Here is a 27,622-nt window from a genome sequence, read left to right as displayed (position 1 = left end):
CCTGGGCTGCCTGCTTATGCCTCTCGGTTCAGGTTCAGGTTCAGGTTCATTATTGAAAACAGGCAACCTGGCCCTGAGGAGCCCATCCTCAGGCTCCAGAGAGTTTATCTTACACATTGGCAAAGTAGAGAAAAACAAAAATAAAACAACCACCACCATAACAAAACACCCCAACAGACAAGGAATAATAACTCCACACTTCTCTCTCCAAGACCCTCAACTACCAGGCGGAAGTGTTGGAAAGACCGGTCACTGCTTCCCGGAAATGCAAAAGGAAATGGAGTGATGAACCAAATTCATTTTTAACAATTTTATTATAGTTCTTAAAACAGGCTTAGTTTGTGAATTTCTTCTAAAAGATCATATTGATTTTCTCTGGCTTGGTTTTCTCCAAAATCAAAGCTTGACAGCAGAGAAGGCTGATGTGTGTGAATTAGATGGAGAGAGACATTTGTGTCGTTTCAAATAAGGTCAAGAAGACAGTGGATAAGGAATCTAACAAGAGATATAAAAGCTGTATCTGTGGGTCAGTGAGGATGGGGTTCAGGTGAGGGGTTTAGACACCCCAACCGCCCCTCTGGGTCCGTGATGGCTGGGCTTTATGGGGAGCTGTAAGGTGGAAGGAGAGAAGGCCCTTTCTCCAACGGGTATTGAAATTGTGTAAGGCTTTCAATATGTGTCGTCAGATCAGAAAACTAACCCCCCTCGTGACCTAGCTGGCTCCACTTTGCACATTTCTTGGAAAACATGTTGCTTTTGGGGGCTCCTTTTCCTCTTCGGGGCTCCCCTTGGTTTCCTGGCAAGCAGCTTGCTTCTGAAGGTGGATGGCAGGGCTGTGGGGTGTGGTCCACGGAGTGTGGCTCGAGAATCTCATGGAGATGCCCTGGGTGCAGGGCTGCCCATTTCTCTGGAGGCTGGGTTTCCTGCGGGGCCAGGGTGTGGGAAAGGGCAGCAAGGCTGAGCAAACTCTTCTCGTCAGTATCTGAAAATGGTCATTTCCTCTCTCACAGTCTGAGCCATTCACTGTGTCCACAGTGCCAGGCTGGCCTGGATCACACATCCATTCACACGTCCGAGGAAATCCAGAGCAATGGCAGGCAACGGGGAAAGGCCGAGGCAGGGGCGAGAGAGGCGTCCTAGCAGGACACGCAGAACCACGCAATGGCTTCGGGGAGAAGAGGCGCTCAGAAACTTGGAGCTTGCCTTTGGGACTTCCCTGCACAGCAGTAGGTGGAGGTGGTAGTGGCAGGAATGGAGTCAGGGAGGAATAGAAAAAAAATTGCTTAAAATAGACAAATATTTATTTTACCTTCCATTTTGGGCAATGTCTCTAATTTATTATGGCATCAAGTCATTACAATATAACTGTCAAAAATTAGACTGTGCTTGCATCTATAACGTGGTTAATAAAGTGGCAAATAGGCTTTCTCTCGTGTGACAACTTCAATCAGTTGGTAATGGCTTTATGGTCTGAGAAGCTCTGAGAGTGAGTTGAGTTCAGGGAGTGAGCGCTGCAGTGGATTAGCGGTGCCTGCCGAGGTGAGAGACTTGGCACTGAACAAATGATGTTTCTCAAACTCTGGGTCTTTCAAACTCATGGGACCCAGAAAAAGTGGATGGACAACACCGTCAGGACAGCTCCCTTTGACCCCTGTAAACTATTGAAATCTTGCAGAAGAATCTCTCTGCTAAAACCCAAAGTTTCAAAACCACTGATGTAATGGGCAAAAAAGACTGGAGTTTTGATTCTAAGTTCATTCTTAACTTGGTACATAGGTTTGAATCAGTTATTTTGACTTATATCTGTCACCAGATGTCACATAGGACATCTGAAAAATGTCATAGTTGTATCATAATAATGATCACTTGCCTCAATATGCCATCCTTGGCAGTGGCTCCCCAGAATGTTTTATGAGCAGTTACATATTCTCTTTAAGTTTAGCAATTTCTAAAGTTTAGATATGTACCCTGAAATCACTGCGTTTCTCAAAACCTACTCGTGAAATTTATTGCAAACAAAGGATGTCAAATAACCTTCATCTCATTTGATCAGTTGTGGCTTTCCTGGTGAATTTAAGAGCCTACCTAGGCTCTATGAGAAAGTGATGTGGTTGACTGGTGATGTCTGCTATGGGAGTGGGAGCTGGAGTGGGTAGCACAGAGGCCATATACATCCCTACTCTATTCTTAAACGTTTACCGTAGATTTATATTCTTCACCCCATATGATTCTTGTGCTGACAGAGTTCCATTTGCTTCGTAGAGCAGACATTTATTTGATCTCTTCTCCCACCTCCTCTTTAAGTTGTAGTTCTGTATTCCAAAATGCCATTTGATCTAATCTGACCAGCCCTGCCACTGAGCTCTGCCCTTGCTCCAGAAGCTCTTCTTTCACAGCAACCCCTCTTTTCAAACAATCAAATTCTCCTATTATTTTTTTTAATGAGCAGATGATCCCTTATCCCCAGCCCCCTGCCGCCTCTTTTTTTTTCTTTATATATTTTTCTTTAAAATATTTTTTTATTGATTCCAGAGAGGAAGAGAGAAATGGAAACATCAATTGGCTGCCTCCTGCATGGCCCCTACTGGAGACTGAGCCCAAAACCTGGGCATGTGCCCCAACCGGAAATCGAACTTTGATCTCCTGGTTCCTAGGTTGACATTCAACCACTGAGCAACACCGGCTGGGTCATTTCTCCTTATTCTTAAAAACTCGAGACAAGCACTGCTTCTTTCCAGGTAGTCGCTGCTGACTACTTCACGAGCCACTGACTTCCCTTTCACTGAGCAAGTACACACGTCTTCAAGTGCCTGTCACACCATTTAGCCATTAATTACATTCTGTCTTGTTCACTACAGAGATGCCTTGTATCTCATGCCCATACAATCTCAGACATGGCAATCAGTCACACGTTGGTTCCTTTGAGGATGAGAAAATCTTCCATGAGGATGAAAGGAAATTAAGTTCATCCCCCCTTTTTTTGTTGCAGTTTTTTCGCATGAACAAGGAATGGTTCAAATGACTGTAAAAGACTACCTGAGGTAGGTGGCAGAATCAGTGTTGCTTCAGTCCAGTATTTTACGGCCACATCTCTCATAAGGGAAGTACAGTGAGGAGAGTTCTTAATGATGACATGGATCTTGGGATCTTGTCACTGATTGAGCCACAGTGCTGCAATGTTTTTGGGAAACTTGAGAGAAATAGAGGTTCTTAAAATGTCATGAAGGAGTGAGTAAATTAAATCAACAAATTCTGACTTGGGGGGGATTTAATTAAAACACACAGAAATGGTATTCTACTGTAATTCAGCTGTTCACAAGGACCTGTTCATAAAACAGTTACATTCATATTTCATATTGCCAATATTATTGACCATCATGCTATAATTTAATTATTATAATTTCCAATGTTAGGTGGAAAGCAGTGTGAGTCTCTTAATTTGAAGTTAGACTAGGTCTCAAAGTGACCCCAAGCAGCAGCATCCACATCACCTGAGAACTTACTAGGACAAATTTTTGATTCCCAACCCAGACACTTTGAATAAAAAAACCTAGGGGTAGAGTTCAGAAATCGGTGTTTTTATAAGGTCTTCGCATAGTCCTTGGGCACGCTCTGGTTTAAGGACCACTGAACTAGACTATGAGCTTTTATAGGTTGGGAGAAGCAATTGAACAAAGAGGCAGGGCCCATCTATTCTTACTAATAATGGACAAGATTAAGGCAAATTCAGCTGTGCACGCAGGAGACCTTGGTCTCCTTGCGAAAACTGTTATCTACATTGTATTCTTCGATAAATTTCAATTTTGTGCCAACTGGCTGTTGTATTTGGTGAGACTAGATGCAGCTATCTTTTAGATGAGGCATCTACACGTCAACTACATTATGACAGGGTTCCGTTCTGTTTGGAAATGCTTTCTTTTTAAAAATATGTTTTCATTGATTTTAGCTAACGAGGAAGGGAGAGGGAAAGAGAGATAGAAACATTGATGAGAGAGAAACATCAACATTGATCAGCTGCCTCCTGCACAGCCCCTGCTGGGGATTGAGCCCACAACTCAAGCATGTGCCCTGACCAGGAATCAAACCAGTGACCTTCTGGTGCATGCTCAACCACTGAGCCACACCAGCCAGGCTGGAAATGCTTTCAAATGACCTGCAGTGCAGGTCTCTTTGGATAGAGGGATGCTGGTTTTTGAGGCAGTAAAGGGGAGTGTTACTGTTGCAAATGGTTGGCCCTGAGCCTAGAGACAGCACTCAGAGAACACTAACCATGCCCTAGGAAGTCCTTCATGATGAGAATGAATGTTGAGTCGTTTCAGTGGCTGCTGCCTCAACCTCTTTCATAACAAAATTTTAACTTCCTCCCGAAAGTCAGAGCCTAGCAGGGATCATTCCTGAAAGGTTCCCCAATGATTTGCCATCTGTCAAAAGTGAGACATTCTGTCACCTTCATAATGAGCTCTAGTGGGCACCTGACACTTAAATCCTCACACCTTCTGTAGGCAGCACTCCCCTCTGCCGCTGCTGTGCTCCCTCTTCAAAGGCGTGGCCCCTGTGGGATTATTAGGAATGACCAGGAAATGCAAATGTGTGCTCTGGAAGGGAAAGGCTCCCAATGCTCTCTGGAGGGGAGGTGGGGGGCGGAGGAGAGAGACGAACTAAATGGACCCATCTCATCGTTGCTACCCTCTCGCCCTAGATCTCTGCACCAATGTTCAGAAACTCCTACCCTATCCAGAGGGACCAGCTTCAACTCGTGCCATTCTGCTGTGAGTATACCACAAAGGTATGTGGTTTCCAGGCACTTCGCATCCAGGAAAATCATCCCATGCAACAGTGGATTTCATGAATCGATAAGTAGGCACTTGAGAAATTCATGAATGGATAGAGGAGAGAATGAGTGAGGATTTCTAAACCCCAACTTGCAAGAGGAGTATAAAAGGGTCAGTGAAATAGGCTAAATATCTGTCAATGGGGAAATGGACATATAAGTTCTCGGCTCCCATTTTATGGAATTCTGTACAGTGACAAAAGGAATAGGTATTTGTTTATATATACTAACTTGTGATCTTCAATTCATATTTTAGAAGAAAAAAGGCATGATGCCAAAAGATACATAGAGTATGTTACTATCTATAAAGCAAATGTGAAAACTGTAAAGCATGTATGTTACGGGATAAAGACATTCATATTTTTTACTGCAGCATTCCTGAGTGGCTGGAATTTGTGGAAAAAGATCCAGTGGAGATTCTCTTGGATCTGGGGTTTGGTGCTGACGAGCCAGACATCTGCACACAAATTCCAGCCAGATTCCTGGGTTGTAGCTCAGCAGCCACAGGGATCAATATCCGTGTTTTTCTTGAAGCTCAAAAGCAGCGAATGGACATTGAGAACCCTAACTTGTATGGTAAGTGAGGACCACATGGCATCCAAGTCCTACCGATGGCAATTGTTACAGAGCAAGGGCTCGCTGCCCAGTACACATAGGAGCCAATACTATGGCACTGGCTTTTAAGAAAAAAAAAAATCTTTTTTGTAAGATCAACCAGCAAGAAGATAAGAGGCAGAGCTCAAATCTGTCTTCTGATCCAGGGTTCAAAGAGAGATTGACGGGGTTCAGGGAAACCTGCTGGCATGCGAAATCATTGGCAGGGGACAAGTTTCAACTGGAGGGCCTTGGAGCTTGGCCATTCATGGTAAGAATGGCTTCAGCACCCAACCTCCCTGGACAGCAGACCCTTCACTTCTGAAAGAACTCTGGTGTTCAGGTTCCAGTTTTGTCTCAGTGCTTTGGTTCCGTGGGGTGGAGAGACTTTGGTTCCAAGTGTTATTGGAAGTCAAAATCCTCTCCTCTGCACATGCTTTGGCCAAATGCTGTTTTGTTCAGTTGTCCTTAAAAAAACAGCCCAGTATCTTGTTAGAATAAGGTCAGTTTGAGCTGGTTCTGTAGTTACACAGTGAGCGGGGGGGTGAGCCACAGTATTAGGAGAGATGGTCTGGGAGATGTGTTGAGTGGCAATCCACCCCTCCTATCATAGCCGAAACAGAACAGCTTATATCTGGATCCCTCTACATGTCCACTGCGGGTTGGTGCATATGTTTGGGGAAGGGAAATATGTTCCATGTTGTCCTTATTCATGTGCCATGATTTTTCCACACTCTCAGGTGGCAATAGATGGAGAGGATGGAGGTGAGGATGAGGATATCTACTGCCGAAAGCAGTGGGAGAAACGCAAGATCATCTTGTATGAAAGAGCTGGGTTTACTTTTTGACAATTTAGTTTAATTCACAAGATTTAACTCAAGATACATCTTTGTCTGTCGATGTTATGGATTAACACACCATTAATTATTGGCATGTATGAATCTATCTAGTATGTATGTACAATTAAATACAAAAGGTATTCACTTCCCCATAACTTTATATAGAGGAGTCACCTTCATAATAATTAGTAGCATGTACAGAGGGGGGAAAAATGAGTTTCTGGAGCTTCAAGTCCTTCTCATCTTGAAAAATCACATGTGTTAACCAACCCCTCCAGTTTTGACAACCTCAATGCAGTTTCATTACAAAAACCCAGTCTAAAAATTGTGCTTTCTATATCGTTCAGGCCGTTTCCGACAGCTGGAAATCCTGGGTCAGGTGGCCAATGCCTTCTCATCTTTGTTGAATGATGTTAGCACCTGGCAGAGCAAAGATGAAGAGAAAGACGGAGAGGAAAGTGTGCAAAGAACTTCAGTGAGTGGAGCCAAAAAACATCCAGGAAGAGAGGGGGGACTTTTCAGGAGAGCCTCGAAGCAGAACATCAGTGGAGACGGTAGTTCAGAAGTGTCAGGGTCTCTGAAGAAGAGGGAACATTTTTCCAGCACCTATGCAGGACCAGGAGGGTGTGGAATAGAGTCACCAGCCGTGACAGACAACCTTGACCAAAGTCCTTTGTCTCCTTCGGCTGAGCATTGGTCTCTCCAAGCCTGTGATGACTTGATACCTTGTCGTCCTCCCAGAGCTCTTCTGAAAAAGCGCTGGCCTTACTCACCCATGCTAGCCCAGCAGACTCTTCCTTCCTGTGGGTCTGAGGGGTCGGTCAAGGACAGAACTCGGAAAGAAAACGCGATTCAGACTAACAAGCTCAAGAGCTTATCCAGGGCGAGGAAAGCACCAGACTCCTTCGAACTGGAAGAGGTCAGTGTTGTTTGTACTTTGTGCTCAACTTCTAAGGGAGATAACCCTCAGCAAGGCACCTTTTGCCTTTCAGCCCTCATTTAACCCCTTCATCTGTCAACCCCTCGCATTAGGTCTTATGTTCCAAACTCCTGTTTAGTCTGGGACTTTTAAGGTCATTCTGGTTGCTTCAGTCAGAACTAAATGATATGAAACCAGCCTTTGCTTTCTTCCATCCTTTTCCAGTCCTTGCTCTCAGTTGAATCCACAGGTTATTTCTGTCTTTGCCATTGCTCACTGTTTTATTATGCATCTCAGGATGGTTTTCTCTACTCTTTCCACATTTCACCTTCTTCAAGGGTCCGTTCAACTACTTCCCACTCAGTGAAATTCCTCCTCTGTATTCTCATAGCCTTGGCAGGGAGAGCTTCTTGAGGTAGATATTGTGTGTGTGTGTGTGTGTGTGTGTGTGTGTGTGTGTGTGTGTGTCAAGGACATGCCCCCCCACACACACACACACACACAGCTCCTAGAGGACCAGGTTTTGTCATCGAGGGGATGTGTCTTGGAAATATTTCCCCCTAGATGACTAATGCAGGGCCTTAGACAAAGAAGCAGGATGGGTTTTTTTTTTTTTTTTAATATATTTTATTGATTTTTTACAGAGAGGAGGGGAGAGAGATAGAGAGCCAGAAACATCGATGAGAGAGAAACATCGACCAGGTGCCTCCTGCACACCCCCCACAGGGGATGTGCCCGCAACCAATGTACACGCCCTTGACCGGAATCGAACCCGGGACCCTTCAGTCCGCAGGCTGACGCTCTATCTACTGAGCCAAACCGGTTTCGGCTGGATGGGTTTTTTATTTTTTATTTTCATGGGACCAGTATTTTGTTAGTTCGCTTTGGGATTTATTGACAGTCACCTAGCTTGACTCCCATTTCACACATCTCTGCTTTTTCATCCCACCTTCATACATTCATGCTAATTTTCACCCTATTTAGATGGCATGGTCACCTGCATTTCTCAGTCTTTTAAAAAAATATGTACATACACATTTTCATTAGTTTCTCTATTCTTTAATATAATTCAAAGAAAGTACATAAGAGCATGCCCCACCCCTCTTTTCATGTCAAATTATCCAGTAGTGGGGGAGGATATTTACTTGTAAATCCCAAGGTTAGCCATCTCTCCTTTGAGCCTTCTGCTATGAGGCACTCTGATAGGTTCTGGGGAACAGACTCCGCCCTAAAGGGAACCACAGTGCAGGGATGGGCACAGAAGCCAAGACAGTGACAGGTTACTGATACACTTCTCTGTCACTACAGAGACAGGTTGGGGTATCTGGGTAACAAGATAATGAGACTGACATATTCCGGTGTCTCAGGTCCAGAGCTTTGAAGAGGAGATTGGTGATCACCCTGACCTGACTTCAGGAACTAAAGGTAAGAATTCATCAAGGTGTGCAATGTCATCAGTGGTCTTTTCAGAGAATGTAAGTGACTGCTACTCAACTTTCTTAAAATGTAGAACTTACTCATTGCCAGGACATGCCACATCTGTTATGACTACTATCTACTACCACTGCATTGTCTACCTGCTACTATTACGTAAACTCTCGCTAGCAATGCAAATGTACATGTAAATTTCAAAATATTTACTACCGAAATGTTCAGTATCAGTGGGGCTTGTCTACCATTAACTCTGTGTGAGGCGACCAGGATAATAGAATGGATTTCACATAGGACTGGAACTAACTGATGGAATACGTTCTTACTTCTGCCAACTGCTTAATGTTGTACACATCATATCGTGTCACTGGGCCTCAGTTTTTACATGTTATAAAGAGATAAGAACAGGTAATTTTTAAGTTATCTGCCAGAACTTATATCCTAAATTAAGTGATTATAGGACCTTCATGTGAAACTCTCAGGTGAAACAAGTTATCTAGATGTCACTTTGGGGTCATCTCTCGGGTGGTCTTAGAACGTCCCGGACAGCAGGGGAGGCAGCCTTTCTCCACTTCTGGTTCCTATGCCCTTGTTCAGCTACCATTGTGAGTCAGCATTTCCCTAATCCTATAACAGAGCGAGAAGTAGAGAGGAATTAATGAAACAAAATAAAGCAGATGAAGCTAGTGTAGGTCCTGGAAGAAAATATGCTAATTTTAATTTAATTTAGTGTGGTGTCAAACACATCTTTTTCATTACAAAGTGTATGTATGGGCCTCGTTTTGCTAAATGCTGTTTAGAAATTATGCATTAGTAATTATAGGGTCCTGCTGATTACATAAATTGTTATCCTGCTCTTTGAAGTAATTACCACATAACCTGCATTGAGGTTTTTAAGATAAAAATAAGCATCTGTTTTCCATCTAATTGAATGCTTCTCAACGAAGCTGGGGGTTCTCTTGCCAATAGGAGCTGCCTTCCTTGACATTCAATTAAGAGGTCTGCTGGTATCATCTAAGTCACCCCAATCATTACAAAAAAATTATTTGGAAAGTTAGGCAAAAGCACTAATCTATATTTAATCTCAAATTTAGAGAGCAAAGTAGTATGGGTGAAGGTTGGCCTAGTGGAGAAAATCTGAATAACAATTAAAGCAAATGTAATTTCATTACTTTCACAAATAGTATTGTTAACCCAAGAAAGAAATAGGACTAAGAAAAAAATAAGTAAAACTAGTTCAAATAATAGAGAAAGAGGGAAATTATTGATATATATAGGAGTGAATTACATATACACTGATTGGCCAGATTATTATGATCTCTGAACATATAATAATCTGGCCACTCAGTGTATATCCTATATAATAAAAGGCTAATATGCAAATTGTCCCCTTGACCAGGAGTTCGACCAGCAGGCAGGCTGGCCAACCACCCATGTCCCCTTCCCCCCTGGCCAGGCTGGCCGGACCCCACCCATGCACAAATTCTTGCACCAGGCCTCTAATATACACACACACACACACACACACACACACACACACACACACACACAGTGAGTGGCCAGATTATTATGCGTTCAGAGATCATAATAATCTGGCCACTCAGTGTATATAGCTATAGATATATATGAATTTTAACATATCCTATCTAATAAAAGAGTAATATGCAAATTGACCATCACACCAAGACACAAGATGGCTGCCCCCATATGGACATAAGATGGCCACCACAAGATGGCCTGCAGGGGAGGGCAGTTGTGGGAAGTTAGTGGTGACCAGGCCAGCAGAGGAGAGCAGTTGGGGGAGACCAGGCCAGCAAGGGAGGGCAGTTGGGGGGGACCAAGCCTACAGGGGAGGGCAGTGAGAGGGGGACCAGGCCTGCAGTGGAGGGCAGTTGGGGGGGGGGGGAGGACCAGGCCTGCAGGGGAGGGCAGTTAGAGGTGACTGGGAGAGCAGAGGAGGGCAGTTGGGGAGACCAGGTCAGCAGGGGAGGGCAGTTTGGGGCAGGGGAGGCAGGCCTGCAGGGGAGAGCAGTTGGGGATGACCAGGCCTGCAGTTGAGGGCAGTTGCGGGGGGGGGGGGCAGGCCTGCAGTGGAGGGCAGTTGGGGGGGACCAGGCCTGCAGTAGAGGGCAGTTGGGGGGGGGACCAGGCCCGCAATGGAGGACAGTTGGGGGGGACCCAGGCCTGCAGGGGAGGGTGGCTGGGAGGGACCCAGGCCTTCAGGGGAGGGCAGTTGGGGGGGACCTAGGCCTGCAGGGGAGGGCAGTTGGGGGGGACTAGGCCTGCAGGGGAGGGCAGTTGGGAGCCAGCAGTCCTAGATTGTGAAAGGGATGTCGACCGCCCTGGGATCGGGCCTAAACGGGCGGTTGGACATCCCTCAAGGGGTCCTAGATTGGAGAGGGTGCAGGCTGGCTGAGGGACACCTCCCCCTCACGCATGAATTTCATGCACCGGGCCTCTATTATAAATATATATATGAATGAATTTTTTACTCAAAGTTGAAAAAGTGACTTCATTTAAAACATGAAGCATGTAAACTGTTTTGACCAATAGGATATGGCAGAAGCAATACTCTGCTATTTCCAGAACATAGCCCTTAAACTGTCTGGCTGCTTCCTGGGTCTTGAGATACCTGTTCTTAGAATATTCTCTCTGCAGACATGACCTTTGTTTTGTAAAAAACCCAAACTGCATGTGGATGCCACATGTAGACACTCTGGTGGATAACCTTGATGAGCCCCCATGTGAATAAGCTATCTTGGATGTCCAGTCCAGTCAAACTTTCAGATGACTTCAGTCCAGATGCCTTCCAACTTTGATTGCATGAGCAATTCCAAACAAGCACATGTCCGAGCTGAGTTAATCCATAGAACCATGAGAGATAATAGAGTGTGGTTTTAAGCCACATACAGACACAAATAGATGAAGGCATGTGATGAACACTTCAAATACCTTTAAAACTTAAAGATATTTTAAAGACTTTTTCATCTACTCATGCACAATACTTTGAATATTAGCAGAAAAAAGTAAATTTAAGCATTTTCCTAAATGAATTGGAGCAAAATTACTTCTTATAAAAGATAAGTAGCCAAGGTCACAAATATCCTACCCTCCCTTCAGGCCCTGAAAAATTCTCACTGAAATGAGATGTAGAATAAACACTCACCCACTGTCAGTTGGAAGTTAAATTGTCATGAATCACTTGAAGTGTAATTTGTCTGTCACACAATTTTAAATGCATGCAGTTTTGATGCAACTATCACAGTTCTGGAATTTGTCCTACCATTAGACTCAAATGTGCACATAAGGACTTCTACTGCAAGAATGTTTATAGTAACAAACAACTAGAGGCAGCTTAAGTGCTCCCAAATAAGTTCACTCTAAACAATTGTTGTAAAGCTTACATTAAAATCTACTTAGACATTATTTTGAAAAATAAAGAGATATTTAGGTGTTGGTATGGAATGGTCTCAGAGATATACAGTTGTTAAATGCGGGGGGGAAATATACAAAAGGTTCTATCTAGATTCCTCTTTGAATTAAGAGTGCATCTATTTCTATTGATGGGGGAAGTGTGCACAGAATGCTTCTCGGAGAATATATAAAGAGCCGTTAATGGTTATACCTTAACAGAAGGGGAACTAACATGTTTTAAATTAATTGGCATCTTTTACTTTTCTTTTGTTACCATGTGCATATGTTATTTTCATAACACTACTTAGTGAAAAATTCTGGCAGTACTACTGGTATAGGAAATTAACACAATAAAAATGGGAGATTTTGTTGTTAATTTGCTGCCCCATTCCCCATAACAACCAGTCCAAACTTTTGTGCTCCTTTTATTTTTTAATTAAAAAAAATAATAAAATTATATATATATTTAAGGTATACAACGTGATGATTTGATGTACACATACTCAGTGAAATAATTACTATAGCAAGCCAATTAACATATCATCTCTTCACATAGTTACCCTCTTGTGTATGTGATGAGTGAACCTGAATATCCCTTAGCAAATTTCCAATGTTTAATACAGCATTATTGACTATACCTTAGATCTCTAGACTTACTCATTCTACATAACTGCAACTTTCTACCCTTTGACCAACATCTTCCCCCAAATTGGGAGACTTTAAGATTCCTCTCCTCTTTTACAGGTCAAACAGGAAATAATAAAAGGTGATAGAGAAGACATTAATACAGTTGATAAAATACTTAATAGAAAAATATTTAAATACATATTCTTTGCCAGTGTTCTTGAAATATTTATTAAAATATTAAACAATTTTTAAATGCAAGGATTATTTCTTTGGTTTCTTACACACACACACACACATGCACAGACTCTCACATATAATGTGTAAGTCATTTTGCCATAGATATAAATGCAGCAATATTTAAAATCAAGAATAAAAATATAAGCAACACTTTCCTCCTCAAAACAAACAAAACAAAATACCAAATCCAGGACTTGGGGACTGAGTCCTTCAAGTGCAGAAAATGCTAAGTTAAAACTATAAATGAGGATCACTTCAATAATAATAAACACTTTATTTAAAATTGGAGAATTGGAACAGAAGCAGTAATCTGAGGCAAATTCATAGTATTAATTGCTTTCATTATCAAACAAGGGAAAAATAAACTAAGTATCTAACTCAAGAAATAATCATAAAAACAACAAAATAAACATAATTAGAAGATAGAGATTAATAAATAAATGAAACTTAATAATGTGGGAAGTAGAAAACAAGTGATTCTATTTATTCTTTCTCTCTCTCTAGCTATCTCCCTTTCTCTCTCCTTTTCTCTCCTTTCTGTGCTATTGCAAAGGGACTGGTATACTAATTGAGAAGAACATAAAAAATGCCCCCCCCTCTCCTTTCTTAAGCAGACAAATTCAAATTCCACAGTCTCTGTTCTACTCTTCCTCCTTTATTTTCTCTGCCTCTGCCCTCATGCTGTTGCTATGCTTAGTAAATGACACTGCTACAGGGCTCATCTGGAGGAATAGTTATTTGTTTTCTTATGCTAAATGAGGGTAGGAATCTTGTCTTATTTACTGAGCATCCCCAGGCCAAGCACAGTGCCAGACCCATTAGAGAACTCCATACATAGTTGTTGCTCCCCACACTGATCAAGTCACTCTCAGCTTCTCTTGTCTTAGACAGAAGAGTTCCCATAATAATTAATCAATGGTGATTTAACATTGCAACAGTGCATTGTGGGCAGAGTATAATCACTACCTTAAAATATTACACATGGTATTTTCAATGATTTCACTGGCATGGATTTCAATATTTATAAATTAGGAATGTATAAAGTTTGTATATTCCTTTCAAATCTAAGAATTGGTGCTTTATTGTGGAGTATTGCATTTAGTCCTAGTAATGTATACTTCATTTACTTCAGTTTTGCACACTTTCTAGCAACATCTCTCAAACAGTTGGTTTCCCTGAATATGCATGGAGTGTGTTGCTTAACTGTATATTCCAATCAATTACAATTATTATTAGGGAGCATGCCATTGTTAACAATTTACATCTATACACTGATTAGCAGCATCCCAAGCAGTCTCCATGGCATTACTTCACGTAATCGCCACACTATTTTTTCCTTTTTAGAAATAAGACACCCACAAATTAAGTTTCCTAAGTTTACACAGCTGACAAAGGGAAGCCAGGATGTTTTGAATTCAAATCCAGTTCTTCTTCCATACTGAATTCATTCGTTCAGCAAATATTTAATGAGCTTTTTATACATGCAAGAACCTGTTCTAGGTGCTGGCAATACACACGGAAGTGAAATAGAACCCAGCCTCACGGAGCCTGTTAGTATTAGGAGAAACCAATTAATTATCGAATAACAATTGTGACAAATGTCATGAAGAAGAAGCAAAAGATGACCCGGAAGCTTCTAACATGCAGGAAAGAGCCCCATGCAGATTTGAGTGCCTTGCTAACGCATCCCTTGAAGTTCTTGGCAGCATTTGAGCGCTTTCTCTGTGCCAGGTGCAGTCCCAGGCTCTTTCTATGCAGTAATTCATTGACATCCCTTAGAGGCTGATTCTGTCCTTATCATTCCCATTGCACAGATGAGGAAACTGAGGCAGTGCGATTGTGTAACTGCCCCCGTCCTTTGTTTCTGGTTGCCTTCTGAATTGACCTTGAGAGAAAGCCCCAGGTCCTAAGTTCTTTGTGCTTGCCTCCCTTCTAGAGCAGGGAAGCTATTACAACAACAAAATTGCTCAACCACGAAAACAAACTTAGATCATGAGACTGGGAAGATTCTGGCTTCTGTAGTAACCTCCTACATGTGAATGGACGTGGCCATCCATGATTTCCTACTTGGGGTGTTGCTGGCCTCCCTGATGAAGTGGGTTGCCCACTTGGAGGTAAAAACGGACTCCACTGGCACTGAGAGGGCCTGTGTGTCCATCTCCTTTGTTGTTTGGTTTGGGTGGTTATTTGCTTTCAGGGAATGAGCACACAGGGAAGAGGGCTCGCCACATTGAACGGAACCGATCGCTCTTGACTGCCTGCTCCCACGACAGATTAGGACTAGGACACTGGTGGCGCACAAGTCTCGGTGGCCCTGTCCCTTGGCTCGGGCGCCTGGCCTCCATTTGAGTCGACTGCTTAATTTTCTGCACACCCCACTAAAGCCGATTCCCACGCGGCTCTGTGTCTTCTTTATATTTCTCCGTAATGCCGTCTCTGGCTGCTTCGCTGCGGCAGGCTTTATGATCAGGATGGTTGTTTGCTTTTTTTCCTTCCTTGGCAGTAGGCAAAGAGACACTCAAACTCCAATCGCCCTGAACAACTTACACAGAAACCAGGGTGTTTTCCTGGCTTGTTTTGAAATATTACAATTTTTTTTATTAGGCAATTTTATCATTGTTATAAATAAGTAATTGTACTGGGGAGAAGGGATAATCCTTATTTAATTAAATTCATCTATACTCCCAGGTTGGCAGCAACAAGACATATGTGAGACTAATACCCACAGCCTGCCTCTTTGCATGTGCAATTAAAAATTCACTCCGCAGTAGCACTGGCAGTTTCGGGTTGCTTTTGGCATTTACAAATTCTTTTATTTTGTGACTTTTTTTTTTTTACCATACACATATGCTGGAGCAGATGTTGCTTATTTGTTGTTTATTCAAATCTGTAGGCTCTGGCAGCTAACTCCATTGTTCTGTAATGAAGCTTTATTCACTGTCCTGTATTAGGACCCCGCGCCTGCACGCGAGGCTGCCTTCGCTCCCAGTAGGACACCACAGTTATTGCCCTTGTAGTTGGCTGCTTAGAGCTGGAAGCTTGCACTGGGGGGCAGACCGACAACCACAACAAAGGGCTGGGTGGTTATGGTGGGGTGAGTGCGAGGGGACAGGAGGGAAGGTCACCCCGCGATGCTCTGCGGTGCTCTGCAGTTCTGCCCGGTGGGCCCAGCCTGGCATCCGACTCAGCTGCTGTGGGGATTTGGTGTCTGAAGCTGGGAAGTGTTTCCTTCCTGCTCTTTCTCTTCTTTCTCTTTCTTCCTCTCTCTCTCTCTCTCTCTCTCTCTCTCTCTCTCTCTCTCTCTCTCTTTTACTTAATGTGTTCGCAAGCAGGGTTCTACTGCAATTCCCCACCCCACCCCCCCGCAACCATAGATTTGTTCCCAGCCACGCTTAGCTCTGTCCAGCACAAAACGATGTCTTCCATATATCAACCACTCATCACATCGTCCCTCATCTGCATCCTGTTCCTGGCTGCCTGGGTCTTCGGGGGAGCCACACTTCATAAAGTCGAGAATGTCAGGTCCGTGTTGACCAAAATAAAGACCTGCTCATCCCTAGAGCTCCAGTGCCAATTTGGAGACATTCGCCTTCTGGAAAACCCCTGTCTTGGCCAGGAGGCAATCAATCAGAGATGTAACCACCTCCATCTGGCACATTATGACATTGAACCTCACTATTAACACATTTGTGATTCATCTTGTCCCAACGAGTGGTGCCAGGGATCAAACCACATCCTCCCTCCCCGTGGCAGCTGGGAGCACTCTAGCTTCCCAGCATGCAGAGTTAACACATTGGATCCTGTGACATCGCAAGTAACAATTCTTTTAATTATCACACCTTCTCCCCCCCTCCCCCCCACTCCACAGACATTTTGGCACCATGGGGATATTTTGCAGCCGGCAATCAGTACTTCTCTTAATTGACTGAGTATGTTCCAATGGTGTGAAGCTGGGTATTATCCACTGTCCAATGCAAAGGCCAGTTCCTTAAGGCTAAGTTCTAGAGCTATAATCCCCTGCACTTGCTTGGGAGGTTTTATCCCATAAAGATGCTGTAGCGTTCATTCATGATATTTTTTCTTAGAAAATGTATCCTTAAAAAAAGTATTGCCCTGAATTGTCTGTGTATGAATGTGAATCTCCCTGGGATTGAATTCGAGGTCTTTGCCATCCTGGCCTCAGTCCATCCTGACAGTCTCACTTCCTCTCCCACAGCCCGCACTCTCCATGGGCTGGGAGGCTCAGCTCCCCCAACATCCCCACGTTCACATCTCTGTAATTACAGGGCTCCCTTTTCCCGGAGTCCATTTCCCATCCCCTTTCCACGTGCCAGTGTCCCCCATCCTTCAAGGTCTCAGTTCAGTTATTACCTCTTCTGTCATCTCCTCCAAGAACCCTGTTCCCAAAACTCCTTCTTCAGTGCTCCCATACATTTTGATAGGTCCTTACCATACATAGGCCTTTACACAGTTTGCCTTGAGTGATAATTAGCTGGTCCAAGTGCATGTCCTAACGAAATAGTTACTTCTCTTAAGGGTTCTTTGTATACATCTTTGGAGCCATCTCTCAGCTAGGGGTTGGCATCCCCTCCTCAGAGGTGTCGTCATGGGGGTTGGGTTTAAGGAATGGGAATAGACCTGTCCTGAGAAGTCTGGGTGCCAGGCACTACCCATGGCATTTCACAGTCTTAATTCATCTTCAAAACAACCATAGGAGTAAGTGAGGTTTACTCCCATTTTACAGATGGGAACAGAAGGACACAGAGGTTAAGTAACTACATCAAGGTAATTCACCTATTGAGTGACTGAAGCTAGGATTCACAGATCTGTCTGATCCCAAGCTTTAGTCTTGCTCAAAGACTCCTCTGTTGCCCTAGCAAAAGGTTGAATGCTGTTATGTTAGGATAGTCAAGATACCACCCTAATATAAATATGTAGGTAGAAATAGACTTATAGGTCAGTAGAGAAAAAAATGCTGTATTTCTAAGGGAACCTTAATATTCAGGTATATTAATATGGTTGAAATTGTCCACATCGTAGAAGGAAATAAACCAAAGTTTACGATTTCACCAGGGGGTGAGTTTATTAAAATTCAGGCTTCATGATAATAATCACAATTTTTACTATTGTTGTTGGTATTATTATTAAAAACCTCCACAGGACTATGCTAGATATGAAAATAAACAGGAGCTTGCTTTTTTATGCCCCTTATAAAAATTAATATTTTTGTTTAACAAAAGATAAGTTTTGGAGCTTTTCAAAGGATACTTTGTCTCAGATATGAAACCGAGGTCCCTTTATTTTGTTTTAGCCTGAGAGGTTGTTTTAGAAGATTAGAAAATCTTTCCTGAGCTTGGAAAGGTGACTGTGGAAGGAAGCAAGGGTGTGGCCAAGGTCGTTGATAGCTGCCACCAACCAAGAAGGAAGGGGAGGGAAAGTGGGTGCATTTCAGATGCTCTTTATCTCACGTTTTATCCCCTATTCTTGCCCCACTCAGCCTCACTGTTGTTCCCCACTCCTTCCTACATCCCTTTAATTACTGGCAATGGCGAATATAAAATCATTCAAGGTGAAGATCACATTAAGAAATTAGGCCATTAATTCAGGAATTGGTGCTTTGCCCAAAGTCTCAGGTAATATGAAAGGAATGTGAAGATCGATGGCTTGTGGGAAATCACACCTTCCCGTCTCCCTTTTCAGGACCTGTTAGAAGGAAGTTGCCAGTTCTTGTCTTGTATAGCAAACCTCATTCTGTATGATAAGCATAAGCTTCTAGAAAAGGTTGGGCAAATAAGGAGACTGGTGTTAGAAGAGGCTTTGGCTGACCTTCCTGGGGCTGTTCTCCTCGCCTTGGGAGGAGAGTTGGCATTTCATCTTTTTAGCCTTTCCTGGGAGGGTTGAAGCCAGAGGTGAGGCTGGTTCTTCTTCCTGGGAAGAGAGGTTAGAGAGGGGCTTGGAGCCAGAGCAGCTGAGATTTTGATTGGTTTCTTCTGCTGCCAACTCTAGTCTGATGCTGGTGCCCACACAGACATCAACGATGATATCTGCCATGGTCTATTTCCTTCACATGTGCAATTTGCCCACCTGCATGGCATTCTCACAGGTTTAACCTTGATCAGGGTCTGATGCATTAACCAATAAGATTTCAAATTCATTTTATAAAATAGAACATGATATGAACTTTAGCTATTCTGTTTTTATTCAATGGCTTTCTTTTTAAAGTATGTAGAATTGGTCTACAGGCAGTTTTGTTTTTGTCATTGTTGTATCATTATTGTTTCTATTATAATAATAAGGTAATCTTAATAAGTTCTTGCCTCCTAAGAAATAAGACTACTTCAAAAACAAGCATTTGCCCTTCGTTAACTGTAAAGTGAACCAATTATCCTATATAATAAAAGGCTAATATGCAAATTGACTGAACGGCAGAACGACCTATCACTATGATGCACTCTGACCACCAGGAAGCAGACGCTCAACGCAGGAGCTGCCCCCTGGTGGTCTGTGCGCTCCCTTGGGGGGAGCACCTCTCAGCCAGAAGCCGGGCTCATGGCTGGCAAGCGCAGCGGCAGTGGCAGGAGCCTCTCTTGCCTCCGCGGCAGCGCTAAGGACCTCTCAGGGGTCCCGGACTGCGAGAGGGCACAGGCCAGGCTGAAGGACCTCCCCCCCCACCCCCGTGCATGAATGTCATGCACCGGGCCTCTAGGGATTTCATAGTGTCCAAAGTTCTTAACACATACTCTGGTAACCTAGAGGAGGACCTGGCACCTATTGGAAGCTTAAGATATGTTTATTCAATAGGTGAGTGAGAATAGGGAGATTTCTCAGGGGCTATATTGCTACCTATGATAAAAAGACAACAAAATCAAGCTCCTCCCTCAATGTCTATATAGTTTGGCCATCAGAGGGAACCTTAAGATGGCCAAACCCCAGAGACTTTAATGAAACCAAGGTCACTTAGATAAAACTTTGCAAAGATAATATAATCCAGTATCATAGATTCCTATGGATCTGAGTTGATATGGAGGGAGAGCTTTGAATCTAGAGAAATAAAAGATATTTTATGTCCATCAGACTATGATTTTTAAAAGATAAATTATGATTAACTTACTTCTTTCCATTTAGTATGCTTATGGTTAGCCTTCAGAGCTTAATGGTGAATATTTTACCAATTTGAGCCTTTTGCTATCAGTAATTAGATTTTTTTAAAATATTTTTTTATTAATGCCAGAAAGGAAGGGAGAGGGAGAGAGAGATAGAAACATCAATGATGAGAGAGAATCATTGATCAGCTGCCTCCTGCATGCCCCACACTGGGGATTGAGCCCGCAACCCAGGCATTTGTCCCAACTGGGAATCAAACCATGACCTCTGGTTCATAAGTTGATGCTGAACCACTGAGCCACACCGGCTGTGCTTCAATAATTAGATTTTTAACATACAGATTCTAGAGTTCAGTTATGAATCATCTCTACCCTTGGTCTTGGGATGGATTCCCTAGAAACGAACCTTGGGGAAAAGGCTTGTGTTAAAGTGATATTTTGGAAAATATTCTCAGGAAAAACAGTAGAGGAGTGAAGAGAGGGACCAGGGAGAGAAAGAGGTAATACACTTCATAACACACCCTTCACTTACCATCAAAGATTCAAGTTTTTCATCATTTTGTTGAATCCATGGGCACTATCGGTTATTTTAGCTTTGAAAATAGCTAATACCTTAAATCACACAGTAGCTTCCCAATGAGCTGGAAGAATCATTTTCAATGACTTTGTGTGTGTGTGATTTCCTCTGTTCCCAAAACAAGAAGCAGCATGAGGATTATGCACAAGTGAATGAGACACACACACACACACACACACACGACCCGAAAGGCTTCTGAAATGCATATACACTAGCGGCATTAAAACATTAGCTTGTCTTTCAAACAATTGTTGGACGCCCAAACCTCTCCTGCCTATTCGCCTTTCCGAATCTGAGTGCTCCGTTTAAAAGAGGAATGATTTTAATCTCGCTGGTTTGATATACGGTGCAGTTGTCCTGGTCATAGTTCAGTCTACATAGTTGTATCTTCTCTTCCTCAAACCCCCTGTTGCTTGCTTGCCAAGTGGCATTCTTCTTTCCTTTCCAACCAGCTGCTCCCAGGCACTGCTGTGAGATGGTGAACAGCTGGAGGGAGACACCCCAGCGATGGTTGCACATCAGTGGTATCAATACAATTAGTCTATCAACTGGTTCAGTTCTTAAAGAATTTGGCATCTTTCAGGATGAAAAGTCTGGGAAGGGACCCTCCTATTATTACTCCAACTAGAGGCCCGATGCACGAAAATTTGTGTAAGAGTAGGCCTTCCTTCCCCCAGCTGCCAGCACCAGCTTCCCTCAGGCACCTGGGACCCGGGCTGGCTTCCCTCTGACCCTGGTTTCGTCAGGAAGGACGTCCAGAAGATGTCCGGTCTAATTAGCATATTACCCTTTTATTATTATAGATAACCTCAGATCTGCAGCACTGCTATAATTAGAATGGAGGTAACACCAGCAATTAGAAAGTGATAGACCTCTGCTGAGAGGGTGACTAACGCAAAGGAGTTTCTCAATGTCAAGTATGTCACTGATAACCTATAATAAAATTAGCCTTAACCTTTTGCACTCGGATGTCAAGTGTGACTCGACCCGGTTAGCATTAGAATAAAGGAATCGAGAAAAAAGCAAGCGAGTGCAAAGGGGTAAGTTTTAGGTTGTCAAAGGTATCATATCTCTATGCAGTATTAAGCAAGGCAAGAGGGGTATTGAAATAGTAACCAAATGTCTCCAACAGTAGCTGCATAAAATCCAAATCATCTTGCTTTTTGTAAAGAAAATGTCATTGTAAGTGGAAATAACAGAGTTCAGACAAAATCATTTCAGAGGAAACACATTCCGATTGGTGTCCTCCATCAACAGTTGCCCTTTAGACAAGTCCTTTTACTCCAAATAATTCAATGTCTCATCTTTTAAAGGGAAAAAAAATCACCCATACAATAATTTCCTGCTTTATATTTGTGCCCCCTTTAGTTCCCAAAATAAGTTCAGTAAGTTAGGTTGAAAGAATAGAGATAAAATATTTGAATTTCAGAAGAAAATACTTGACCTCTTCAAAAAGGAAGATGCTTAAATTTACTTCTAAGGCTATAAATCACTGCAGGAAAATAAAAGAAAATCCCTCTTCTTTTTGTAGCAAGGAAAATGGTGGAGAAAGAATCTCAGAAGTGTCCATATTTATTGATGTGCACGCTGTTCAGACATTTCCTGGTACTCAGACCTCCCTGGGTCTTAAGGAAGCCTGGGGAAGACAGAGGCCCATCTAGCTCACAGACTCTTAGGAAATATTATACCTTCTTGGTACCATTAGTGGTATAGAAGCAAGAACTGAGATGTCTGTACCCAGATCAAAAATGTGATCAGTTCTGCAAACTTACTATCATTTCTACTTCATCACTACCCAATTTGCCCCTCTATTACCACAATAGGACCTATATCCCATCACAAATAATTAGGGCTGTCCATGGGAAAATGCAAAAAAGGCACATCAACATTATTCTTTGGGGCATCCGTTCATGTCCTTTTCTTCTGATACACAACACTGCTAGAGACATCTGGGTGTGGCCAACTCTTGGTACCCAAGGTTCAGAAATCTTTTAGTCAAGAATAACTCTTTGCCCAGTCCCAAGGCTAAATGGTTCCTGGAGGCTCTTCTCCTTAGAGAAAGTAGAGATGATGCTAGGAAAGGCTTTGAGTCAAGAAAGCAAAAGAGAGCCTAAGAAGGCCAAAAGCAGATGCCAGAAATTTCCCTTCCTTAATTGGGTTGCCATGTGGAACCCCAAATTATAGTTCTGTATTAAGACTTATCTACAATTCTTTCTAGTTTGTGAATGAGGAAACCAAGGCTCATAAAAGTTACGTGACTTGTTCAGGTTCACCCAGCTGGTGAGTTCTGGCACCAAGACAAAACCCAGACCTCTCTGACTCCAAGTGGCACATCGTCCTATGAGTTCCATGCTGCAAACACCTCACCGATGTAGCTTTACTATAAAATGTGTTTTGCAGTTGCAGAACGCATTCTATTAGAAGCCAAAATGTATGAAATGAAATGGTTTATGTATCATGAGGAAGCATTTCAGGATTCACTCTGCAAGACCTGCTTGTTTGTCACTTGATAGCATGTCTGAGAACACATCCCTGCCTACTCTCCTCCCTGACTCCCTGTTTACCTTCATCTCCTTCCAGTTTCTAAAAAACATAGTCCCATTACCTTTCATCTGTATATATTAACCATAATATTGTATTGAGTTTTTATTGATTTCAGGGAGAAGAAGGGAAAGGTAGAGAGAGATAGAAACATCAATGGGAAAGAGAGATAGAAACATCCATTAGAGAGAATCATCGATCGGCTGCCTCCTGCATGCCTCCTACTGGGGATCAAGCCTGCAACTGGGCATGTGCCCTGACCAGGAATCAAACTGTAACCTCCTGGTTCATGGTCGACGCTCAACCACTGAGCCACACCAGCCAGGCTGGTTTTTTTTTTTAATGTATGTTTAGTCTCTGCTCCTTTTGTTTGTAAATACATACAAGGTATTCTTCCCATGTCTCTGTAGACTTTTGTGAGCCATGTTGAGCCAATATGCATACTCATGTTAGATATTTAGGGGTGAAGGTGGGGCTGTAATTCTTTTCAGGCAACCAGACTTTTTTCATTATAGGATGGAAGATTTATGAGTAAATTTCTAGGCAAAACTTCATTCCTTACATATGAGGGGGAAATGGCCCATGAGGTTTATTCCTAGTGCCAATGATAATTAATGACAAATCCAAACCCAAGGCTCTCAGTCCTGAGTCTTCCATCCTGATCATTTGATTAGCCAGTTCTCTGTGTAACATGTTCCTAACGTATTCTTTGTTTTAACTTTATGTGTAAAGCTAAATTTAAGCAGTTTAAATCCACTATGACACAGCATTTTAATGTCAGAAATGTCTGATTTCTCTTCAATCACCAGAATTTACCCTAGAAACACTCAAAAATATGTATGTTGAGGAACAAATGATCAAATAAGTGTTTAAATAATGCATATTCTTTAAACAGATAAAGATTAGAGGGAGCTTTTCTTAGGATGTCTTTTTAAAAATCTTTTCCTTTATAGAATTAGGTTATAAATGCCTAATCAAAATAAAATGATCTCTCCTTAAGTTAAAACACTATATATCAGATTCAGCTTCACTGAAAGTTAATAGGAAAGTTCTTTATTTAAAGATATTTGGGGATGATAAAAATTTTCTGTAAACTTTCTTAAGACTTCTTTATCTATAGCTAAATCTGTGATTTTTACCAATGTTAAAAGGAGCTCAAGTTGTTTCTAAAATCAAAGAACAGACAGAAGTTCAAGTGGGTTGTAAACTTGGCAAAAACATGTTCTACCAAGAAAAAAAGAATTCAGCCTCAAAAATCTGTTACTGTGCGTGCATCTTCTGGTTTTCCTTTTGTAGGAGCAAAGTCCAGAAAAGAGAATCATAACATTACATAAAGCAATGGAGTGTATTTTGTGTGACTAAAGATATTCAAATTGCTGGTTTGAAATTAGGCCAACCGTACAACTCCTTTTGAAATCAATTTGAAATAGGCCACCTTATGCCCACAATTCACGCTTCCAGTCTAGATGAATAACCTTATGTTCTGAGCATTGCCATGATAATGTTTTAAATGGCCACCACTAATCTGGGGCTCAAAGGTAGAGATAAGTTTTCTAATTTATTTTTGTTCTCATTTTACTACCTGTAGATTGTCCTTTTTCCTCTGTTGTCACGCTTTCCTTTGCTATCATGAACATCCCAAAGATAGATACAACAATTTGATGTGTTTTTCCCCCCGCAGTAGGTATTCAGGCTTTCTTTTCTGAATAGCGTTCAGCATTTGAATCCCGTTCACACATTCGTCAGGAAAACCATGCTCTAGAGGAGGAACCGGGGCTGCTGGGGTCCCAGAAAAAGGGACTTCGTTTTCAATGTGCCCAAAAGCTCTTGTTATGAAGGCAGATTCACGCTTTGTAAGGGCTAATGCCATCCTCAGAGCTTGTTCTCAGAATGCTGGACTGTGAACTTCCGGAGCGGAGAGGCATAGTCTCGCTCACCATGTGTCCCCGGCACCTAGCACATTGTCTGGCACGTGGTAAGCACTCAGTAGGTAAGTATTTGTGGAATGCATATATACGTACAGCCAGCTTTCTTTTAGAGAGTGGCCAATCAGCTGTTTTAAGATCATTTTACTTATTTGGTTGCTCAGAAGGTATACCTTGTGAATTATGTGTTTCTAAAACAAATATGTTGGGGAAGATGTTTTTCATTGTCCCCACATGAGATTAAAGGGCAGTCTTCGTATTTTTCTTTGCCATCTATTTATCCTTAATCTGTGGCTTTGTCCACAGACAAGCTCATCGAACGCAGGTAATGACTTTTATCAGAAAATAACTTTTATCAGAAATTAAAATGACTTGGAAGCAGTAAAAAAAAAATAACATTAGTAGTAGGGGAAAGGGTGACATGAAGATGTTCTTTAGAGACTCATTAAAATGAACAGGACTAAGAGATGAAAGGGATACGATAGTTATGGAGGACAATGCCCAATCCTCTGTCCATCTTTCCTCTAAGCTTAAGTGAGTTGACGTTACCCAAACCACTTTTTTTATTAAAAAGCAGAGTAATCATAATTAAAATAGAAAGATACAATGCTATGTGAAAACTACGTTGACCATGGCAAGGCATTCGTACTAGTCTGGTTGACTGTGCTGGGGGTCTGTCACTCAGGCAGGAAAGAGACATAGCCCTATTCTTAAAAAATGGTGATAGTGGCAAAGGGTTTTACTGAAAATATTTTTGAAAAGGAACTATTGACAGAGGTGAGTTGGATTCCAGGAGCCAGTAAGCGATGGGGAAGCACCCCAAGGCTGGCAGGAATAGATAGCCCAGGATCACCCCCAAGTCTGAAAAAAAAAAACAGGGAAAGGATCGCATTACTGGAGCCTGCTGAACGTGGAAACCTTAGAAGGGAAACTCCACCAGGAGTTCTTACCATGAAGTTATACAGCTGTTTTCAAAAAGTCCCTGAAGGAGGAGGTGGCGAATAAATACTCCACACTCCTCCTCCTGCCCTTCAGTCTCCCACTTCTGGTGCCTCCTATTGACTGAAAACTGTGAAAGTCTGGAGCACAGACAAGGCCATGAAGGACTGGAGTGGAGGCAATGAGAGAACAACCCACACTCTGACTTCCTGGAGAGTTCCCCTTGTGTTTGGCGCAGCCACACGTCCTACAACTATCCTAGTTGGAAATCATGAGCCTGATTCTTGATGAAAATCTTAGTTCTCCAGCTTAGAGACTCCAAATTTTTTTTATTTCCTGTCACATCCTGGATTATTACTTTTGATGTATTAGGCTGCCACGTAAAAGGACTTCTACTGCCTCTTACTATCTGAGCGTTTGACATAATCACCTGGCCATCAGCCTGTTCACTCAAGCAAGAATCAAGTTTGCTCCTGGACAGCTTCACAAGAGGAAAAGCATTTGGACTGGTTGTCTCTAGGACTATGGTGGTTGAATCAGTGCAGAAATGAAAAGCTCCAAATAAGTTGGTATTACATTTGCAGTCCACCTATTGTCTCAAATAGTGGTGGGGACATTGTTCATTTTGGACTGGAAACTTCTTCTGTTTTAAAATCTGAGATTAGCACTGGTTCTACATTAAAATTTGTCCTAACATAGAAGGAAGAATTAATTGCTTCAGGAATATTTTCCTCAATCACAAATATTCTCAGCCTCTCTCCAGTTCTAGGATCTGAGTCCACATAAATAAAAGCTCTGTGAGGGCAGGCACCTTGGTTGACACCCCAGGGAGTTTCTAGATCAGGGTGAACCCCTCAGGGACCAGTAGACATTTGTTAAAGGAAAGAGTAGAGAGTTGCCGTACCACCCCCAGGCTCTGTCTCTGTGGCCTGTTCTCTTCAGAATATTGTCAGTGACTTGGCCCACAGCAAGAATGTGTATTAGAGCTGCGGATAACACAGATAGACTTCAGAATGAAAATCAAAATTATTCCTGATGGGATGAAACCATGGTCCCAAACTAGCTAGATCAAATTTTACAAGAGCACTACCGAAGTCATTCATTTACTTTTCAAAACATGTATTTCTTGAAGTCAAAGCAGAGACTAGTTTGGGTAGGACGCAATGCAGGGCACCCGTTCTGACTAGCCTCACCCAATGGCAGACTGTATGTGTGGAAGTGAACTATCCAGAGGTAGGAAAGGGCCTCCTCTGTTCCTTACTGGTCAGAACACATCTCAACTTCGAGTTCCAGATTTACAGCAGACATTATTAAGCAAGAGCTTATGTGAGACACAAATGTACAAGACACAAATGGTCTGGAAGCCCTATCCCGTGAGGACTCACTTCAGGGATCTGGGGAGAGCTAGGCTGGAGAGAACAGGCCTGGAGGGAATGAGACAGCTGCTTTGAAAAGGGGGTTGTTAGACTGACTGTATTACTCCACGGAGCAGAGCTATGACCAACAAACAGAAACGCTAAAATAGATTTGGTTCCTAATAGAGTCATTTTCTAAAAAGTATATGTTCTGTCTACATCGGAATAGGTCCATGTCACACAAGTGTGTAAGCCCTAGCTAGATGGCTCTCTATAAGGAAAGTTCTGGA

At 42.5% G+C, this 27,622-nt stretch overlaps 1 protein-coding gene across 1 annotated transcript in view; it reads left to right on the top strand.

Annotated features, from left to right (window-relative positions):
- Positions 1 to 27,622, top strand: part of ITPRID1 (ITPR interacting domain containing 1) — a gene marked incomplete at both ends in the record, with an annotated part of 67,634 nt that overhangs the window by 27,580 nt on the left and 12,432 nt on the right. The window contains 5 exons of the mRNA XM_079785932.1: positions 2,990 to 3,041; positions 4,700 to 4,786; positions 5,205 to 5,407; positions 6,612 to 7,183; positions 8,551 to 8,608. Of these exons, the coding sequence (XP_079642058.1) occupies positions 2,990 to 3,041; positions 4,700 to 4,786; positions 5,205 to 5,407; positions 6,612 to 7,183; positions 8,551 to 8,608 (972 nt within the window). The remainder of the gene's footprint in view (positions 1 to 2,989; positions 3,042 to 4,699; positions 4,787 to 5,204; positions 5,408 to 6,611; positions 7,184 to 8,550; positions 8,609 to 27,622) is intronic.

This window comes from Cnephaeus nilssonii (genome assembly GCF_951640355.1).
Source record: "Cnephaeus nilssonii genome assembly, chromosome: 12".
NCBI classification, from domain to species: Eukaryota; Metazoa; Chordata; class Mammalia; order Chiroptera; family Vespertilionidae; genus Cnephaeus; species Cnephaeus nilssonii.
The sequence above is the reverse complement of the archived record's forward strand: the minus strand, read 5'-3'. Positions and strand labels throughout refer to the sequence as shown.